The following is a 19,128-nucleotide window of genomic DNA, read 5'->3' as shown; positions in this document are numbered from 1 at the left end:
TCTGTTTCTTAGAAAAAAGGGTTGAATTAAGTGTTTTCTGGGTTATCGTTTATCTGTGCAAATACCCCTGAAAATGTTTTTCCCCCTACAATTAATGCTGAGTTAAATCATTTCTATAAAACAGATTATTTAACGTCATCTGTATCAAGTCATGTTCTTTAAAGTGACCTTTCAGTGACCACTTATACACTGTGCCTTTTTCATGAATCATTTTCATGAGTTCATTATGAATGAAATATCAGCAACATCAACAAATAATTGCATAATTGACAAATTCTTGATCGGGATTATCTTCCAGAAATTTAATATAATGAGAAGTGCTAACTGTGTTGTCTAAAGGTAATCATAAGAAGACATCGGAGATTGTATTGCTACAGAATTTTAGAGTTTTATTACAATGCTTCTGACATATATTCTAACATTATACAAAATGCTTTAAGAAATAAAAGTTTGAGACTACAGGAAGAACGTAGTACTATATTTCTGTCATAGATATGCTTATAACGAGCACATGGATGCAATTCAAAGTAATTTAAACAATTAGAAAGAAGTTATTACATAAATTAAACATACACAGAAGGCTTTTCCTCATTAATAAATTTCTGCTTCAGTACATTGTATGAAGATCAACACAAATATGTCATACTTTGCAAAGTGAACATGCATTACATAAGCATATAGAGGCTTATGTGGTCTGTTTGTGTAATTCAACAAAAGTTTTTACCCTCTGCTGTCTGAATTCAATTATAACAAGATATAGGAGTTTGTATTGCTATAGACTTTCAGTTCTTAGTTATATTATAATGCTAATGAATGCTTGGGCATGAGATCAGATATATTTCCATAATAAGTCAGTGAAAGCGTAGGGAAACTCAGGGTGTGATTGATGCCCCACTTTGGCTAGGTAGATGTTGGGGGATGCACCATTCTGCACTCATACCTGACTGGCCTGTGTATATTTCTGAAGTAACACAATGTTAAATGTCAAAATTTATCAAATGCTGGACGTAATACACAACCCTGATCTTATGTTTCTAAAATGTTGGTGTAGTATAATCTGCCAAGGATAAAAGCCTTGCGAAGTAGAATTGAAACAGTAAATCGGTCTGTGCTATATGGTTATGATCCAGTATGATTTATGAGGCTCACAAAAAATTTAAGTAGCAAATATACTTCCATATATAGGTCACACTGGTGTAGTTTAAAAGACATGAATCAATTTGAGGAAATATTAAGTATCAATTTTAGGAATATTAGTCAATTTAAATTTGAAGAAGACAATAAAAGGAATGCCTATATTTACATTCACTGCATTTGGCAGATCCTTTTTTTTAACTCGAACAAAAAACCTCATACTGGTACAAATATATCAGGGTCTAAGAATACCAATAAGCTAAAATCCTATCAGAGAAGAATTAGTGCAACAACATAGTACAAGTTGTTATTATTAGTATCTATTTATTTAATGCTTAGTTAAATTCTTAGTAAAGAGGTAGGTCTTCAGTCTTCATTTGAAGACAGACAGTGACTCGACTTTTTCTGGACAGTCAGGGAAACTTCATTCTACAACCCGGGTGTCAGTACAGAGAAGAGTCATGACGCATGTCTTCCTTGTTTGTTGTGGGATAATGGGTCAAGGTGAGCAGGGTTTTTCCCTTCAGATACAGAGGAACTGGTCCATTTCTGGCTTTGTAAGCAAGCACAAGTGTTATAGAGGAATTTACTGGAAGAAAGTTATGGGAATGCAGCAATGGGATGATGTGGGAAAATTGGGAAGGGTGAAGACATGAAGGTGGACACAACATGGACACACTGTAACCATATGTGGTCAGGACACTGAAATAAACTGAGCAAATAAGTTTTGTTCATCTTGCAGCTTGCTGCAAAATTTCATATGAATTCTTGATGAGGTGTATTATACAGCCCCATTCTGGTGTAATTGTACCAGTTGTAGCTGTCATTGAGGCTGTTGCTGTCAGTGGGTGAAGAGCAGGGTATTGAATGCGAACTGGAGCTTCCAAAAGAATATTCCCTCAAGTGGTGTGTTGATGGTGGTGGTAATGTCACATCAGTTCACATCAGTAATTAACACATGAGTTCAAAGTCTTCCATGTACAAATAGGTTGAGATCTGGCGAGTGTGAAGGCCATAGCATATGATTTTTACATCATTTTCATCCTCAACAAACCATTCAATGAGCCCTCGTGCATTGTAGATGGGGATATTGTCATCCTGGAAGAAAGCACTCCTATCAGGATAGAACTGTTTTGTCATAGGACAAAGGTGATTGTACTGCTTTGCAGTGACTCAGTGACATGTGGATCTAAACCATGGCAGTAAAATGTCCCCGCCACATAACAGGGTCACCAGTTTATACTTTTGTCACCCTTCTGTAGCTCTTTCCAGGTAGAGCAGGAACTGTCCAAGGTTCTGAACTGGGTCAATTTCTTAGAGCTGAGATGGTGTAATGTAGGACTTTTCTCCAATATAACAAAAGGTATCCAAATTAAATTTGGAATTTTAATTATGAATGATATTTCTAACATAAAGCATATTTTATTGTTTCAGTCTAAACCACACTTCATTTTCCAAATTTCTCTCTTTTGTCTGATGGCAAATATTACATGAGATGCTTTTTTGTGAGCACATGCATGTCAATCAAAGAAATTTAAATATTTGCATGTAGCATTCTCTTCCTCCATTAGCATTTGTGCATGCTTAATATCTTTCACATTATGTGTATGAGCAAATATCAACATAAATATATCTTGATTAGCAAAAATATTCAGCAGGTGAACATGCATCACATACGTAGATTGTGGTACTTGTATTACTGTTGACTCATTTCCCAGCTCTATTGTTGGCTTGTATTCTGTCTCACTGAAAGTTAAAAAGCATAAAAAGCATCTGTCACATGAATAAATGAAAGAAAAGAAAAACTGTAGATATTCCCAAGTAGCCACAGATGCAGAATTAAATGCATGCAGAGTTTCAGTCAACATAATGGCTAGTCTTTTCCTTTCTTTTCTTTGTGTTGTTGTGAAGGAGTACATTCCTGTATGGTAATCACGCAAGGTCAGATGGAGGAATTGGCCTTTGTCATTAGCTAAATTAAAGAGCCTGGTGTCCCAGCTCAATATTTGATTTATTCCCTTGTAATAAATGCTGCCAAGTTCTGAGTGGCTTGCTGGCATGGAAGATGATGGAAAGCCTGACATGTGTATTTAAAGCTATCTGAAATAAAATTCACTGAATTCAATGAACTGTATAGTAAGGCTGAACACAAATGATTAATTAAGTCAATACGAAAATGCACTTAGAGCAGAAAAATGCTAGACTTGATCTGATGCACCCAGATGTTTGTCTTTGTTATAATAAGGTAATATGACAACATCAAATAAAATATTTACCTTGCTCAGACTAGTAAGCAAGAGATAACTTTGCTTTATCAAGAAAATATTACGAAAACGTGTGTAGTATGAAATGACATATATTCAGATCACTACCTTGAATCCATCAGTGAGTTTATGACACAGGCTGAATAGTTTTTCTTTGACATCTCCTTTGCTGTCTTTTTTAAAGAACTTTAACATATAGATTATATAAACACTGAAGTTGTTGAAGCATATGAGATGTGAATCCTGCGTTGCTTTCATTCCCAAACTGTGTGTAAGCTCGTTGAAAGCAGCTTGAAAAACTGCCACTGAAAAGCTCTGAAATGCTCAGCAGCAAGCATTTCAAAGGCTTAACAACAACTTGATGAAGTTATGCTTATCATCAAAACCCTGTGGAAATTAATATTGTACATGATTTAGCTTCAGATATAATATCTACAGTACTACCCACGGTAATGCTGTCTTATAAGTAGTGTGACAAAATGTTCAGTAGTTCCTGGTACAGTCCTGTAGTCATTCTTTGCTTTAGCTGTCAAATAATGTTTTCATTTTATAGATAAATTATTGTGCAGAATGTGCATACCACTAAGGTATATGAGTAATTATTTGTCAGACCGACCCCGGCTAGGTGAAATCTGCCCATTAGACAGAATGTTGAATCAGATAAAAGTCTGTGTAAGTCTTATTTAGTCGTCATTAGACTTCAGTTGAAGGGTGCTATGCCTGATAGGAATTGCGAAAGGTTTTCTATTTGTTGTAAGAGAAAGGTGTCAGATGAGAAAAATGTGTCTAATAAATGTATTTATATTGGCATGACCCCTACCACCCTCTGCCCTCTCTCACTTGTACTGGAGCATTAGATGTCTAGTCACTGTATTAATAAGTAAGCTGAGGCAGAGAGGGGTTGCTATTATAAAAATATCCACAAGGGGGCGGTGATGCACTACTGTCAGAAATGACATCCAGAAACTCCTAACTTCTGCACTTGTCCACATGCAGCACCAAAAAGAAAATGTATCTAAGATAGACTGTATACATTAAGGACTACTGAAAAGACTAAAGAAAGTGTAGAATAAAAAAAAAAAGAAAATAGATCTCATTATCTGGCTATGCTTTTATTTATTAGTTAAAAGAACATGAATAATTAAAAGTTTTATATGTACTTTTGCTGTACCTTTGTTGGCAGTTCATCTAAGAGTTCATCTTATATTAAGTCCCATTATAATCACATCCAGAATTATTGTTTAGAGGTAACTTATGTCAGCAGCTCAGTTTTAAAATACTTGTCCTTGTTCTTCTTCTTCAGTGTGGATTGAGCTTTAAAGGGTTATTGTTATACAGATGATGAATTTAAAAAAATATACACTTATATATAACCTGTTAAATAGCACCATGACATCAATAGTACATGCATTTAAAAAACAAACCTAGTAATACAATACAGTAATATTTATAGGAGTAAACTATAGTAATATAGTAATATATTAATAAATATAGTAATATTTATCAGTTTTAGAGGTCTGCAGGAATGCCCAAGCAATATCATCATCTTATGAGAAAGAAAATATAACGTATATACTTAAAGTTTAAATTTAAACTTAAATACAATATACAATAAATATAATGTACATTATTAAATATAGTAAACAGTATAAGCTGTGGCAATATCAAAACCTCTTGTAGCGTGGCTACATGACAAAATATGTGGATTTAATTGTGCTCCTTAAAAAAAAATAATAATAAAATAAAATAAAATAAAATAAAATAAAATAAAATAAAATAAAATAAAATAAAATAAAATAAAATAAAATAAATAAATAAATAAACAATGCATGCATTTTTTTTTTTACTCAGTAGCTTCTGATGGCAAATTATTCGCTTTTAATTATAGCTACATCTTTCATATCTTGACCTAAATATTAATATTATGTTTTCAATTTTATTTTTTTAAGATAAATCAATATTTGATTCAGAAAGAATTAGGATAGTTTGGCTACATGTTGTGGTGAGTGTCGTATAATTTTACATATGCATGGAAGATCTTTTGAACCAAGTAAAGGCTCAGTTTTGTGAAGAGACGATGGAAGTAGTCTCTTCGAGTATAATAACATCCCCATCCACAGTGCATAAGGACTCACTGAATAGTTTGATGAGGATGAAATTGTTGTAAATCATATGGTATCACAGTCACCAGATCTCAACCCAATCAAACACCTAGAGGAGATTCTGAAGTGACATAACAGACAGCGCCATCCACCAGTATCATCAAACACTAGTTGTAAAATAGTGTTCATCCCTTGTAGACTTGTAGAATCTATGCCAAGTTGCACTAAAGCTCTTGTGGTGGCTCATGGTAGCCCAAAATCTTACAAAGACACTTTATGTTGGTTTTTCCTTTAATCTGTCACCGGTCTGGAGATTGGAGCAGACAACTGGAGCAACTGGAGCAAAAGAAGATAATTACCTTAGCTCTTCACACCACTCTAAATCAACACTGTGATTTTGTTACTGTGAAATGAGATTGGAGCAATTCAGATAATATGACCCAAGCTCTCTAGCTGGAAAATGAGCAATCAGTGAATTAGTGGATTGGGGGAAAAAATTTGAAAAGTAAATGAAAAAGTAAGGATTGGAAGAATAAAAAAGGAAGTAAATAAGGAACGGTGATCCTAGTGGAATGCTAACTCTGCACAAGCCTTGTAAAGTCTTTGGGGAAAGATTACAGAAACATAAAACAGCATAAATGCCAAACTCTCACCATCATTCCACTTCAGAGTGTTTTGTTGGAGGGGGAAATGCTCAGCAGGTAATGTGTCATTGTTTCTCATTGGATAGAAAGTTTGCAAAAGAATAGATATACTTTTTTTTTTTTTTAAATAAATACACCTGTGTGTGTACTCCTACTCCATGTATTACACAGTGTAAATCTGATATCCAAGCTTCCTGAGATATCGATAATCACATCGGGTGGAAAATTGCTTTGGACTGGTACAGGTTTATTCTGGCAGAGCTGCAGTCTGGGTTGATTATAAAGAACTGCGCGGCTCTTAACGTGATTGCACTGGAAAGAGTCCATCCAGTGTAGTGTAGGCTGTGGGAGCATTTCTCACCCCTGCCTACTACACTGCACCGCCTGCTCCATTAGTGTTAGAGGAGGCTTATGGGGAGCTCAGTAAAGCCACATTTAGCCTATGGGCGGATACACCAGCACTGCCCTCTCCACCTTAGACACACACCAGAGAGGACTGCTTTCCTCTCAGCCTCACATATATCAGGAAATACTTCTGGATCTTCACAAGTACGTCCTTTTTTTTTTAATCATCTGCAATAGCAGAAAGGCGGTGTTTAAACATTAGTGGCCAACTGGTTGTGTTTGGTTGTGTTTTTGCGCAACCCCTCGCTACTTTTATAGACATTTTAATATCTGTGTCTGTTTCCATTATGGCTTGTGTCCTGGACTTGAAAGGTGATCGGTGATCGTGTTGCCTTGTGGAGGACAGGAGCGGAGTGAAGCATGGAGAATGTGACATTATTTGGAAATGATAACAAGACTTTAGGCATATGGACCGACCAAAGCATCGAGTATAAAGTGGTGAGTGTGCTGCTGGTGCTAGTCATCTGCGGCGCCGGGATCGTGGGGAACGTGATGGTGATCCTCGTGGTGCTCACGACCAAACACATGAGGACTCCCACCAACTGCTACCTGGTGAGCCTGGCGGTTGCAGACCTCATCGTGCTGACGGCGGCAGGTTTACCCAACATTACAGAAAGCCTGTTCGGGGAGTGGGTGTACGGCTACGGCGGCTGCCTCTCCATAACATACCTGCAGTACCTGGGCATCAACGCGTCCTCTTGCTCCATTACAGCCTTCACCGTGGAGAGGTACATCGCCATCTGCCACCCGATCAAGGCGCAGTTTCTCTGCACCCTCTCCAGGGCCAAAAAGATCATTGTCCTGGTTTGGGCTTTCACCACTCTTTACTGCGTAATGTGGTTTTGCCTGTCCGACATCGAAAAGAAGATCTACGACAACATCACCTTAACCATGTGCGCTTACAAGGTGGCGAGGAGATTCTACAAGCCGATATACTTCGCTGATTTCACTTTGTTCTACGTGGTTCCTCTCCTGCTGGCCTCTGTGCTGTACGGGCTGATCGCCAGGATCCTCTTCCTCAACCCCCTGCCGTCGGACCCCAAGGAAAAGGCGCAGACCTGGAGGAAAGGCTCGTGCACAGAGAGCAAAAAGCACTCCAAGAACTCTTCCTTTGGAAGCACAGCGGCCTCGCGAAGACAGGTATTCATTTACTGTTCCTGTCATGGAAACAATTTTTGATAAAATGCACTAGACATTTAAACTTTCATTTTTAAGGCTGACGCGCGCGTAACTGTGCGCTGTCCGCGCGCGCGCGTTTCCGTGTTTCCCCTGGTCTTGGAGTAACCCCATGTCCTGCACGTTTTGGTGTTTTCCCTGTTCCAACACACTCACTTCAACTCAGGAAGGGCTGTTCATTAGCTGATTATTTGGATCAGGGAAAACACTTAAAGGTAAGGTACTCCAGGACCAGGAGCAATGTGGACCGGGTGCTTTCCAGGGTGACCACAAAAAAACATGCAAAAACCATGTTAAAGGTGTGCTTCAAAACCGAAACCAGCATCTACCAGAATGTAGACACAGATAATTGCACGTAATGATGTCCCTAGTAGTGTGCACACTATTTAAAAGCATGTGGAATCGCAGGGCAGCATCACCTGAAGGCGTGGATGTACAAAGAGAACGAGCCACAGTTCACTTATTCTAAATGATCCTTAAAACAACTACCATTTCGTGACCATTACTGCATTCATGATGGCATGGTTAGACTAGCACAATCGCAGATTAAACTAGAACAACATGGGCAGTGTTGAGGTGAGGACCTGGTAAAATGACCAATCATACAGTATGCATGCAAAAAAATAAACAAATACATAAAAAAAGACAAAGAAACACAGCAAAATAAGTATAGTAAAACTCAACATTAAACTGGAGAAAGTTTCAGTGAAGGGCCAAGTTTTGAGACGTGGAATGGCAAAGAGGGGCAGGAGTACACTGAGGGTTAACACCTAATTATGTATAAGTTGTATTTGTAAAATATCTAATTTATTTCGTAGTGCAATTAAATAGCAACGTAATGACATTACTGGATTATGTTATTGTTATCCTGTGTACAAGTCTTACCAAGTTCTGACTTCCCTGAAAGAAGTCATAGACCTGTCAGTGTGGTCAGAGTGTGGGTAGCAGGTGGGGTGCTAAGGCTTATTACAAGGATTGCAGCTGCCATCCTGTGGAACCCAAGTGGCCATTCCTCTAAGAAAGTTACATTTATTTCTTCTTTTCTAGGCTTTAGCTCTGCAGATGCTATTCTGACCACCTGTCAGTTTCCTCTTCACTCCTGTTTTTCACAAAAAATATTTTAGTGCCATATCTGCACCATCCCTCTTCTGCTTCCTTTTTTTCTTGACACTACCTCTACTCATGTTTATCACTGTCTACCAGCTGAATTGCCAATTTTACAAGGTAGTTATGCCACAAAGTAGCTTGACCTTTATCTCAGAATTGATGTTTGATGGCTCCGATGCACCTGTTCTCACACTGCTTTACTTTTAGATGGATGGTACTGACCTGGACAGCACCTCTTTCCCCCATCACACACACACACACACACACACACACACACACACACACACACACACACACACTACAGGTGCCAGGAACAAAAACAGCAATATTCCATGAGAGTCTCAGGGTAGGCTCACACGAGTCTCAGATGACACACAATAAATAACAGACACTTTCTTGCCATCTCGCAAATCCTACATAAAATACTTTGGTGTACTGATCTTTGTGGTTGCTAAGAAGAAGGTTATGTTTGATTCTAATGTAAATGCAAGTAATACATTTGCCATTTTAGCAACCCTGGCCTAGGGGTGGGTGATTTTCATGATACACAATACGGAACACAATATTTAGGTTTGGTAACAAAATGACATTCAAACCAGCAGTACCACATTTAAAATAGTTTCAATAACATCTACAAAAATTGCTAAAAAAAGAAAACATTGATTTCAATGTCAAATCAGCTATTTGTAGTGCCAGGAGTAACATCAGGTTATCTGACATCGGCACACACTCACAGGTCACTTTAATAGGAACACCTGTATCCCTTCTCATACATGCAATAATCCAATCAGCCAAACATATGGTAGCAGTACAATGCTTAAAATCATGCAGATACAGATCAAGAGCTTCAGTTAGTGTTCACAACAGAATGGGGAAAATATGATCTCAGTGACTTTGAAAAATATCAAGGATTAGAAAAATGCCTCTTGGTCTTTTTCCAATTTTCAACTGTCCAGTTTGGGTGAGTCTGTGCCCACTGTAGCCTCAGATTCCTGTTCTCGGCTGACAGGCATGGAACATGAGGTGGTCTTCTGCTGTTGTAGCCCATCCAAGGTTCAATGTGCTGTGTGTTCTGAGATGCTTTTCTGCTCACCACTGTTGTAAAGAATGGTTATTTGAGTTTCCATAGCCTTCCTGTCACCTCAAACCAGTCTGACCATCTCTCATTAACAAGGCATGTCCCCCCACAGAACTGCTGCACACTGGATGTTTTTTTGTTTTTGCACCATTTGCTCCATTCTTTGTAAAGTGTAAACTCAACAAAGAGTGTTTGTGTGTGAAAATCCCAGGAGATTAGCAGTTTCTGAAATAATCAAACTAGCCCATCTGGCACCAATAAACATGCCACTGTGAAAGATCACATTTTTCCCCATTAAGATGTTTAATGTGAACATTAACTGAAGTGCTTGACCTGTACCTACATGATTTTATGCATTGCGCTGCTGCCACATGATTGGCTGATTGGATAATTGCATCAATGTTTAATAATTTCTTTGCAAAGATATGCATGATTAAAACCTGCAAAGGTTTGTAGGTTTTGTTTTAGTCTTTCCTTGTTTGTATTTTAGGTGACAAAGATGCTGGTTGTGGTGGTGATTCTCTTCGCGTTGCTTTGGATGCCCTATCGTACACTGGTGGTGGTCAACTCATTCCTAAATCATCCCTACTCCAACGAATGGTTTTTGCTCTTCTGTCGACTCTGCATCTACCTGAACAGCGCCATCAATCCGGTCATCTACAATGCCATGTCTCAGAAGTTCCGTGCTGCTTTCCGCAAGCTGTGTCACTGCAGGCCAAAAAGCTCACAGAAGCCGGCTACATACAGCATGGCACTGACTTACAGTGTAATCAAGGAGACCTCCAATGGGCAGAGCCCAGACCACTACCCCACAGAGATGGAGGAACTTTCAGGGCCTACAAATGAATTCCTGCCTGGAAGAAAGAAGCCTTCATATAAAGAGTCCTCATTGTCAGACAGCATGTTATCTACAGCCTAGTTTAGATAGTTGTTCATAGCCAATCATTAATAAATCAGTCTTATTTTTCAAGGTTGAAGACCAATTTTAGTCTAATTGTCCATACAGCAGGGTGTAATGATGTAGGCTAAATATACAGAAGTGACCCTAAAGCACTAAGTCTCTTCTCTATAGACTTAGACAGTATAGAGTGTTAAGTAAATGAAAACACAGAGAATGCACAGGAAATCTCTCAAATTGTCCTGCCCAGATGATTAACAGCCTTGTGCTTGAAGCCCAGCTCCCATGGGTTAATACAGCTACTGCACAATGTATCATTGCTAAACACCTCACCCCCCGAGACACTTGTTACAACGATGGTTTTCACGTTTACATTCCACTGAAATATCAGAAACTGATTCGCTGTAGTCGCTATGGAAATGGATAGAGGTATCAAGCCTACATCCTATATCTTATTTATTTCATGTCTATGTTGTGTTAATTCTGATACTGTTTTGAAAGCTTTAAAGAGTGTAACCTTTAAAAATAAAATGCAGCCAGGTAGAGCATTCCGTACAGTGGCATTGTGTGAGCATGTTTAGAAGAAAAAAAAATTTATTTGCATATATACATAAGACGAAGAATAAAAGAGAGGAAGAATGTACATCCTGGTCAATCTTATTTCATTATATAAATGTGTTATTTAAAGTGAAGGTGGTTGGTATGGCAGTGTAAAATTTCATTTTTCTGTTTTTTATTTTAACTGTAATGTGTGTAGCTTTAGATGCAAGTTTGTGTTTCTGGATGTGGTCTTTGATATAGCATTAAAACTTTATATAGGCTGGTTGAAAATAATAATAATGCACTCTGGTAAATGTTCCTGTGATAGAAAATGTTTGGTCCAAAGGATACCCCTCTTTACATAGACTCCGGAAACCGTTCAGAATGTATAATGCCATACTGTGCAATCTTTGTAGTTCACTGGGTGAATGTTTAAAGTATGCACGTGATAGTTCTTGCTGTTGTCATGAATATTTATATTTTGTAAGTTGCGCCTTGTCTTGAATAAACTGATAGAATGGGATTATTATAATTTCATGTTCTTCAGTAGCCACAATGCACACATCAGTATATGATGGATCTTTCAACCATTTTCTTTCACATGGTGAAAACCAAGATCTCCAACAACAACCTAGCTGTATAGCTAAACACTTTGCATAACTCTAATCAGGACAACCCCAAGTACCCCAGGCCCATATGTAAGTAAGTAAAGTTCATTTATGATTTATAAATTAAAATTAAATTATAAAAAAAATAAAAATAAAAATTTTAAAAATACTGTTTTCCACTGCTTTATATAATAACATGTGGACATTCAGGATGTAACTGAATACATTATTTGGAATGAACATATAATGTGCTCTAAACTGAAATGAACACAGATGCATACAGGAGATGCATTATTAATGTTTTTTTTTAGAAAATGTACCAGAAAGGTTCACCGGACATCTGGTTGAAACTATAGGTGTGCATCAGGATTGGGATCCTGCGGGACACAACAAACAGTTGTGCAAGCAGCAGGTTTGCTCTCATGTGGGCATGAGCACATGGTCAGATATGAAGCTTGCAGGACAAAGAAAGACCATAATGTGTGCCACTGCATGATGCATTTATAGCATCCTTAGTAACTTAGCCTCAGCCTTTTTAGGGGTGTGGGGGATTAAACTGGGCTACTAGTTTGTTTATCGTTTGGGAAAAAGAACCAGCTCAATTCATTATCACATATAGAGGGCAGGTACAAACAAAAATTACTGCATGAGAGGGACTGCAAAACATTTTCCCATGTACATCTCTAGTTTAGACCAATCATGAACTCAAGTGATGTAGCTGAGGTTGAGGGACTGTCAAAGCCAGAATTCACAGATAATGCTGATAATGCTGGCATTTCTACATCATTTTTCCCATTATTTTCCAGTGTTTCAGTGGTACGTGTTCATATTTAATAAAAAAAAAAAAAAAAATCGAGCTTTTGGCCACGCCCACTTGAAGTTTAAGTCCAAATACAGATACAGATATTTGAAGCACTAAGCAAACACAGATACAGATAGTATCATTGCGTTATCCCGCTAGTGAACATACATATACACACAAATCACACGTACAATATGCATTCAATTATTCCCAAAGACTATGGAATAAAATTCCATAAAAGGTTTTGTGCTTTAATTTTAAAATTGATTTACAGATGGTTCAAAGAAACAAAGGAATAAAATGGTGAAAATTATACAGTAACAATTCTCACTTGTCAGTCAGTTCCTCCTATCTTATCACAACAATGAGCTCATGTTTATTAGTGATATATTCCACAGAATGTATATCTGTCCACAGACATACTAAAAAATCAATTGCTGTGGCAATAGTCATCATTTAATTGCAATCTGAATAATTAATATTGAACCCCAGATTATTTGTGAGTCAGTGTAAAAGGACGGGCTTTGCACAGTAATGTCTCAAGTAGGATCTGTTAACGCATCCTTTTATGCTGTAAATGAGTCAACAGAAACACTAAACTAGTTTAAAATCACATGTAGTTGAGGAGACAGGAAGTAAACAATCATAACAGTTACAAGAATAATAGAGAAATAAGGTTTTCATTGCATGGATGTTCTTAGAAATGACTATTATGCTATACAAAGGTAAAGCATAAACGAGTGTAAGTGTGGATGCAAGAGTCGCACTTGCTTTGTGACTCACAATGAACAGCCATCAGTATAGATTTCTTAGTATTGCACGCATCACTACCAACACTATCAATCAAGTCCCTGGACTGAAACACATTGATGTTAAACTACCATTTCCTTTGTGTGCTTGGGGCAAGAAAGAAACACATACACATGAATCTAAACCCATAAGCCCACTGGAGCGAGAATGAAATGTTGAATGAAAGACAGGGCAGAAAGAGCTGAGCCACAAGAAACAACACAAAAGTTGAGGTGGACTTACATCAACACTTGACCAAAGACAAGGATACCCAAACACTGCCTGAATTTATTTTTACACACAGTTATGCTCAGCACAGCCTCTGATGTTTAGGATGCAATGAAACGAACCCAATGGCGAGACATGGCTGATTGATATTTGATGAGAACAAATATCCCCCTGCAGCATCGCAAGAGATTATACCTGTGGTTTCTGTGAACGACTTGAGGAGGTCTTTCAACAGAATCAACATACGGAAAGCTGCAGGGCCAGACGGAATTTCAGGAATGTGTATTGAAAACCTGTAGTGACCAACTAGTGGCTGTTTCCACAGACAATTTTAATCTGTCTCTAAGCAGTTCTGTAGCACCCAACTGTTTTAAAAACAGCATTATTATTCCTGTGCCAAAGAAGTCAGCTGTTTTAACGAGTACCGCCCAGTAGCTCTGACTCGCATAGCAATAAAATGCTTTGGTCCTGAGAAACCACATCCCAGAGACTCTGGACCCACTTCAGTTTGCCCACTGCCAAAATAAATCTACTGGGGATGCAGTATCCTTTGCACTACACACCACACTGACTCATCTGGAAAACAGAAACTGTTATGCCAGACTGCTATTTGATGCCAGGACAAGAATCTCTCTCAGTGTCAGCAAAACTAAGGAGCTGATCATTGACTACAGGAAACAGGGAGCCGAGCACACACCCATCTACGTCGGGAGAGCCGCAGTGGAGAGGGTCAACAGCTTTAAATTCCTTGGGGAAGCCTCACCTCTACTCTCAAGTGAACAGAGCACACAATAGCTGCCATTAGAAAGGCCCACCAGCGTCTATACTTTCTGTGGCGCCTGAAGAACGCCCGGCTGTCCACTCCAATCTTAAACAACTTCTACAGGTGTGCTAGAATCTGTCCTCACTGTCCATCACATCCCAGTACGGCAGCTGCTCGACACATGACGAGAGAGCTTTACAGAGGGTGGTAATGACAGCACAAAAAAATCACAGGCTCACAGTTCTCAGCCATACAGGACATTTACTCCACATGCTGTGTCAGAAAGGCAAGTCATATCATGATAGACTCCAGCCATCCTGCACATTCACTTTTCTCCTTTCTGCCCTCAGGTAAAAGACTCAGATCCATCAGCACATACACTTCAAGACTCAGGGACAGCTTCTACCCAAATGCCGTAAGACTTTTCAACTCTCGCCCATACAAAACAAATAAGACCCACTGACACTTCACTGATAATGCCAGGACATTCTGCACAGGTCACTTTAACAATCATTGCTGCTGCAGTAATGTTTTATCTCTTTTCTTCATATAATTTTGCACTAATGTATATGTTATGTAAATGTTAATGTCATCTATCTTTATATGTTTGTCGTTATTGTATTGTTATTGTATGGTTATTGTCATCCAAGTAAGAATTTCATTGTGCTCGGTACACTCTACTTGCACATATGACAATAAAGCTTTGAATCCTTGGATTGATTTTGCTTTCTCATTACCAAAATCCCTTGTAAGCAAATACTAAAAAAAAACTCTCTTTTTTCATATTTTGAATGATAAAAAGGTACATGTATTCTATTTATTGTGGACCGCTTCCTTTCACAGAACATCAAAAAGAAACCCTCAACATTTTTTTCCCCTTTTGATTTAATTTTACCTGCATTAAGGTTTGGACACACAATTAGCTACAGCAGGCCTGGCCATTTCAAGCAATTCCACGTTGGGTGAAATCATGGAGGAGGCTGTAATTGCCCCTGTAGACAGGCTTATTGTCCTTATAGGAAACGACAGGAGCAAATTATGCGGGAAGAATGAAGAGGATGTGATCAATAAAGGAAAGTTTTTGTTTTACGAGCTACTTCAATTCCAAACCGTCTCATGCTTAAAAGACAAGACACATACTATCTGAAACAAATTGCTTGGTGATATTGAACCAGACATGAGGGCTTGAGTTTCGACTGTTAATTAAGACAGTTTAAGTAGGGAATAAAACCTGACTGGGTGTGGTGCTATAGGAAAATAATCAGTGACAGGGTGGTGTGATACTATTACCATCAAAAGTAACACCAATAACCATCAATATTTTATGATCAATATACACTCACAGAAAGTTAACAGGAAAAAAAGTTTTGACAAGCGCTGTAATAGACAATGCGAATAAGTGTGAAACAGCAGCAGCTTTTCTTTATTGATCACATCCTTTCCTCTTTCTCCTATAATTTGCTCCTTTCTTTTTTTCTCCAGGGACAATGAGGCTGTCTATGTGAGTAAATACAACCCCCTCAACCAACATGACCTCAACCAACTTACTCAAAGCTCTTTACCAGAAATAAGGTGCCAGACAAATACACAAACACAAACACAGAATTAGCAGGTAGGATACCTAATACTGCCTTTTTTCTCCCAATTATCATTAAACTTTTTTATATTCTATTGAACACATCCAGAGCAGAAGTTAATTAACACAGAGAGCTATTTCTCGATGAAGTGAAGTGACTTGTGGCCAAGTATGGTGACCCATACTCGGAATTTGTGGTCTGCATTTAACCCATCCAAGTGCACACACACAGTAGTGAACACACACACCGTGAACACACACCCGGAGCAGTGGGCAGCCTTTTTTGCTGCGGCGCCCGGGGAGCAGTTGGGGGTTCGGTGCCTTGCTCAAGGGTCTCACCTCAGTCGTGGTATTGAGGGTGGAAGAGAGCGCTGGTCATTCACTCCCCCCACCTACAATCCCTGCCGGACCTGAGTTCACCTTCGGGTTGCAAGTTCGACTCTCTATCCATTTGGCCACGACTGCCCCCAAAGTCGTGGGTTAGGGTTAGGATGGTTATTGTAAGTACTTGTTTTAGCAGGGAGAACTATGTCAGCCCAGCTGTTATCGGTACCTAATGTTAAATTCAAATCAACTACTGATGCAATTTCAGAATTTCAAGCAGATTGTACCTGTATTAGCTATTATCATCACATTTTCAAGTGATTCCGTAATACAATTTGACTTTTGGTATATGATTCTGTTCTCTTGTAGTCTGTGACCCAGACTTTTTATGAACACTTATGAAAATGTGGACCCATCTGAAATATGTCCTCTTGAACCGTTAAATTCATTTTATTGCCTGTGGCAAATATTGAAATGTCAGATTTAGTGAATTAGTTAAAAGAAAGATTGATTATCCCCAGACAGAAAAGCCTAGAACTAGCAGTTCTGTTTTAGTACTGCCTCTAAGGGTTAAAAACCCCATCAATATTAGGCTACAGAGCATAATGAAAAACAAGCTCAGTGCGAGTCCCTCAGAAAGCATTTTCTTGCTTTGTTCTGATTATCTGAATAGCGTCTGAGCCTTTTCCCATTTAAGCAATAGTTGTGAACAGACACAACTGCAGAAAAAGATAAGTACGTTTTCACAATGATCAAAGATTTTCAAGTAGCCAAGAATTTGAGGATATAGTGCTAAATTTATGTAGATAAGGCACATGCTTTCTCTGAGTTATACACAACACAATTTCACATGAAAATGAAGATTGTCAGCATTTCACCAAATGCCAGCAATGAATAATGACATGAATAATGAATGAATAAAATGAACAAATAATAATATTCAATACATTCCTTCATTCACTTTCAGTAATGGATGGATACAGAGCCTATCCTAGGAACAACAGGGTGCAAAGTGGGAGAATTCTCACTGGATGGGATACCAGTCCATCACAGGGCTCCACGCACACATATTTACACACACACATATTCACACTTAGGGGAAATTTAGTGTAGCAAATCTGCCCTACCTGCATGTTGATTTTGACAGTGGTAACAGGAGAACCCACAGGAAACCCATGCAGACATGAGGAGAACATCCAGTGAGCCAGCAATCAGCCAGCAGGATCACCAGCATCAGAAATTTTAATAATTTAAAATAATTTAAGACCATAGATTTGAATAATTTAGGGATTTTGGAGTAACCCATAATAGGCAGTTTAAAAAGTTGAAAACCTCCAGCATACAGTCTAGAAGCTTGCTTTGAGTGGTGTTAGATGTACCAGTGTTAAAAATTCAACAAAATTTCTAGCCCAACTACATCTCAAAAACTACACAAAAGACCTGAACTACACAAAAGACCTGAACTACACAAAAGACCTGAACTACACAAAAGACCTGAACATAATCACTGGTCACTAAAAAAGAGATAATTTGCATTCAAATGGAATTTAAAATGTATGGAGTTGTGAATGAGGATTATAAAGATTAACATTTGCTGAAAGGCCCTGAACTGCCACTGATTTTAACATACATATTTTAACATACTCTGACAAGAAAACTCTGTTATGCCTGTATGTAAAACAAGTAAAATACATAAAACATAAAACATTTTTTTTGATTGTATGAAACAGTTATATTCAGTTGTATTATTAGACCAACATCTCCAAAGAGCGTATCTAAATGCAGAAAATCACAGTCTGTTTTCCTTTCTGTGTTTAATTACCACAGTGTTAACCAATGGACACAAACACAAAGCATGAAGGACCATGTAATGAATAAGAAGGCAATGGGATGCTATCCATGACAGACATATACAAATGGGTTCATAAAACTAGAGCTTGCATAGTGGTGAGCCTTTTTAAGCATTATAACTTAGAAAATTATATCCAGTCCTCATATTATAGATTTGTCACCTGTCTCTATAGAGCAGAGCCTTATCTTTCCGGTTTTTAATCAGCAGAAAATACTAACGTAAGAAAAAAAAACCACAATAAAGCAAATGAAACCAAATATCATGAGGCAAATTCATCATATCGTATTGTGAAAGGGCTTGGGCAATGTTCAGACGACAGTCTTCATGAAAAATGGAATAACATGAAGCAGGCAAACAAAATGAGCACACACACAGTGAAATGAATCAATGCACACCTGGGTCTAGTACACCCTGTGAAAAAAGCAGATAAGATCCATACAACATATTCATTACTCAATATGCCTAATCTTAGGTATCGTAACACTGTTACACAGTGAACCACGACACACTCCACGCCGCATAGACCTTATATAGCATGGGAGAATTAGCAGGTGTGAATGGCCTGAGCTTAAGCTCAGATTAATAGTTAAACTCCACCATTTCCTACCTTCAACAAAATGAACTTAAAAGCCACAGCAGCATTTCCAAGTCCTCAAACCGTTACCTGGCAACCATACGATTTCTGTCGGTCACAGGTCAGGGCTCGCTGTGATCTGGGGATCAGACTCTACAGCAGAAGCATTTGTATGGAAGAGGAATGTTTAGCTAGCAAAGGCTTTACTTGAACAAATTAATGCCAGGATGGATCCCCTAAATTTGCCACATCTCTTTACTGCAA

The 19,128-nt window shown here is 38.3% G+C and overlaps 1 protein-coding gene across 1 annotated transcript; it reads left to right on the top strand.

Annotated features, from left to right (window-relative positions):
• The first annotated feature begins 6,421 nt into the window (after positions 1-6,421).
• On the top strand, positions 6,422-11,905 carry trhra (thyrotropin-releasing hormone receptor a). The gene is made up of 3 exons (XM_034299040.2): positions 6,422-6,693; positions 6,862-7,689; positions 10,401-11,905. Exons 2-3 carry the CDS (start codon positions 6,910-6,912, stop codon positions 10,827-10,829), a joined length of 1,209 nt encoding a protein of 402 aa, XP_034154931.1. The 5' UTR covers positions 6,422-6,693; positions 6,862-6,909; the 3' UTR covers positions 10,830-11,905.
• The last annotated feature ends 7,223 nt before the right edge of the window (positions 11,906-19,128 follow it).

The sequence above is a fragment of the Pangasianodon hypophthalmus genome, chromosome 1 (assembly GCF_027358585.1).
Source record: "Pangasianodon hypophthalmus isolate fPanHyp1 chromosome 1, fPanHyp1.pri, whole genome shotgun sequence".
NCBI classification, from domain to species: Eukaryota; Metazoa; Chordata; class Actinopteri; order Siluriformes; family Pangasiidae; genus Pangasianodon; species Pangasianodon hypophthalmus.
The sequence above is the reverse complement of the archived record's forward strand: the minus strand, read 5'-3'. Positions and strand labels throughout refer to the sequence as shown.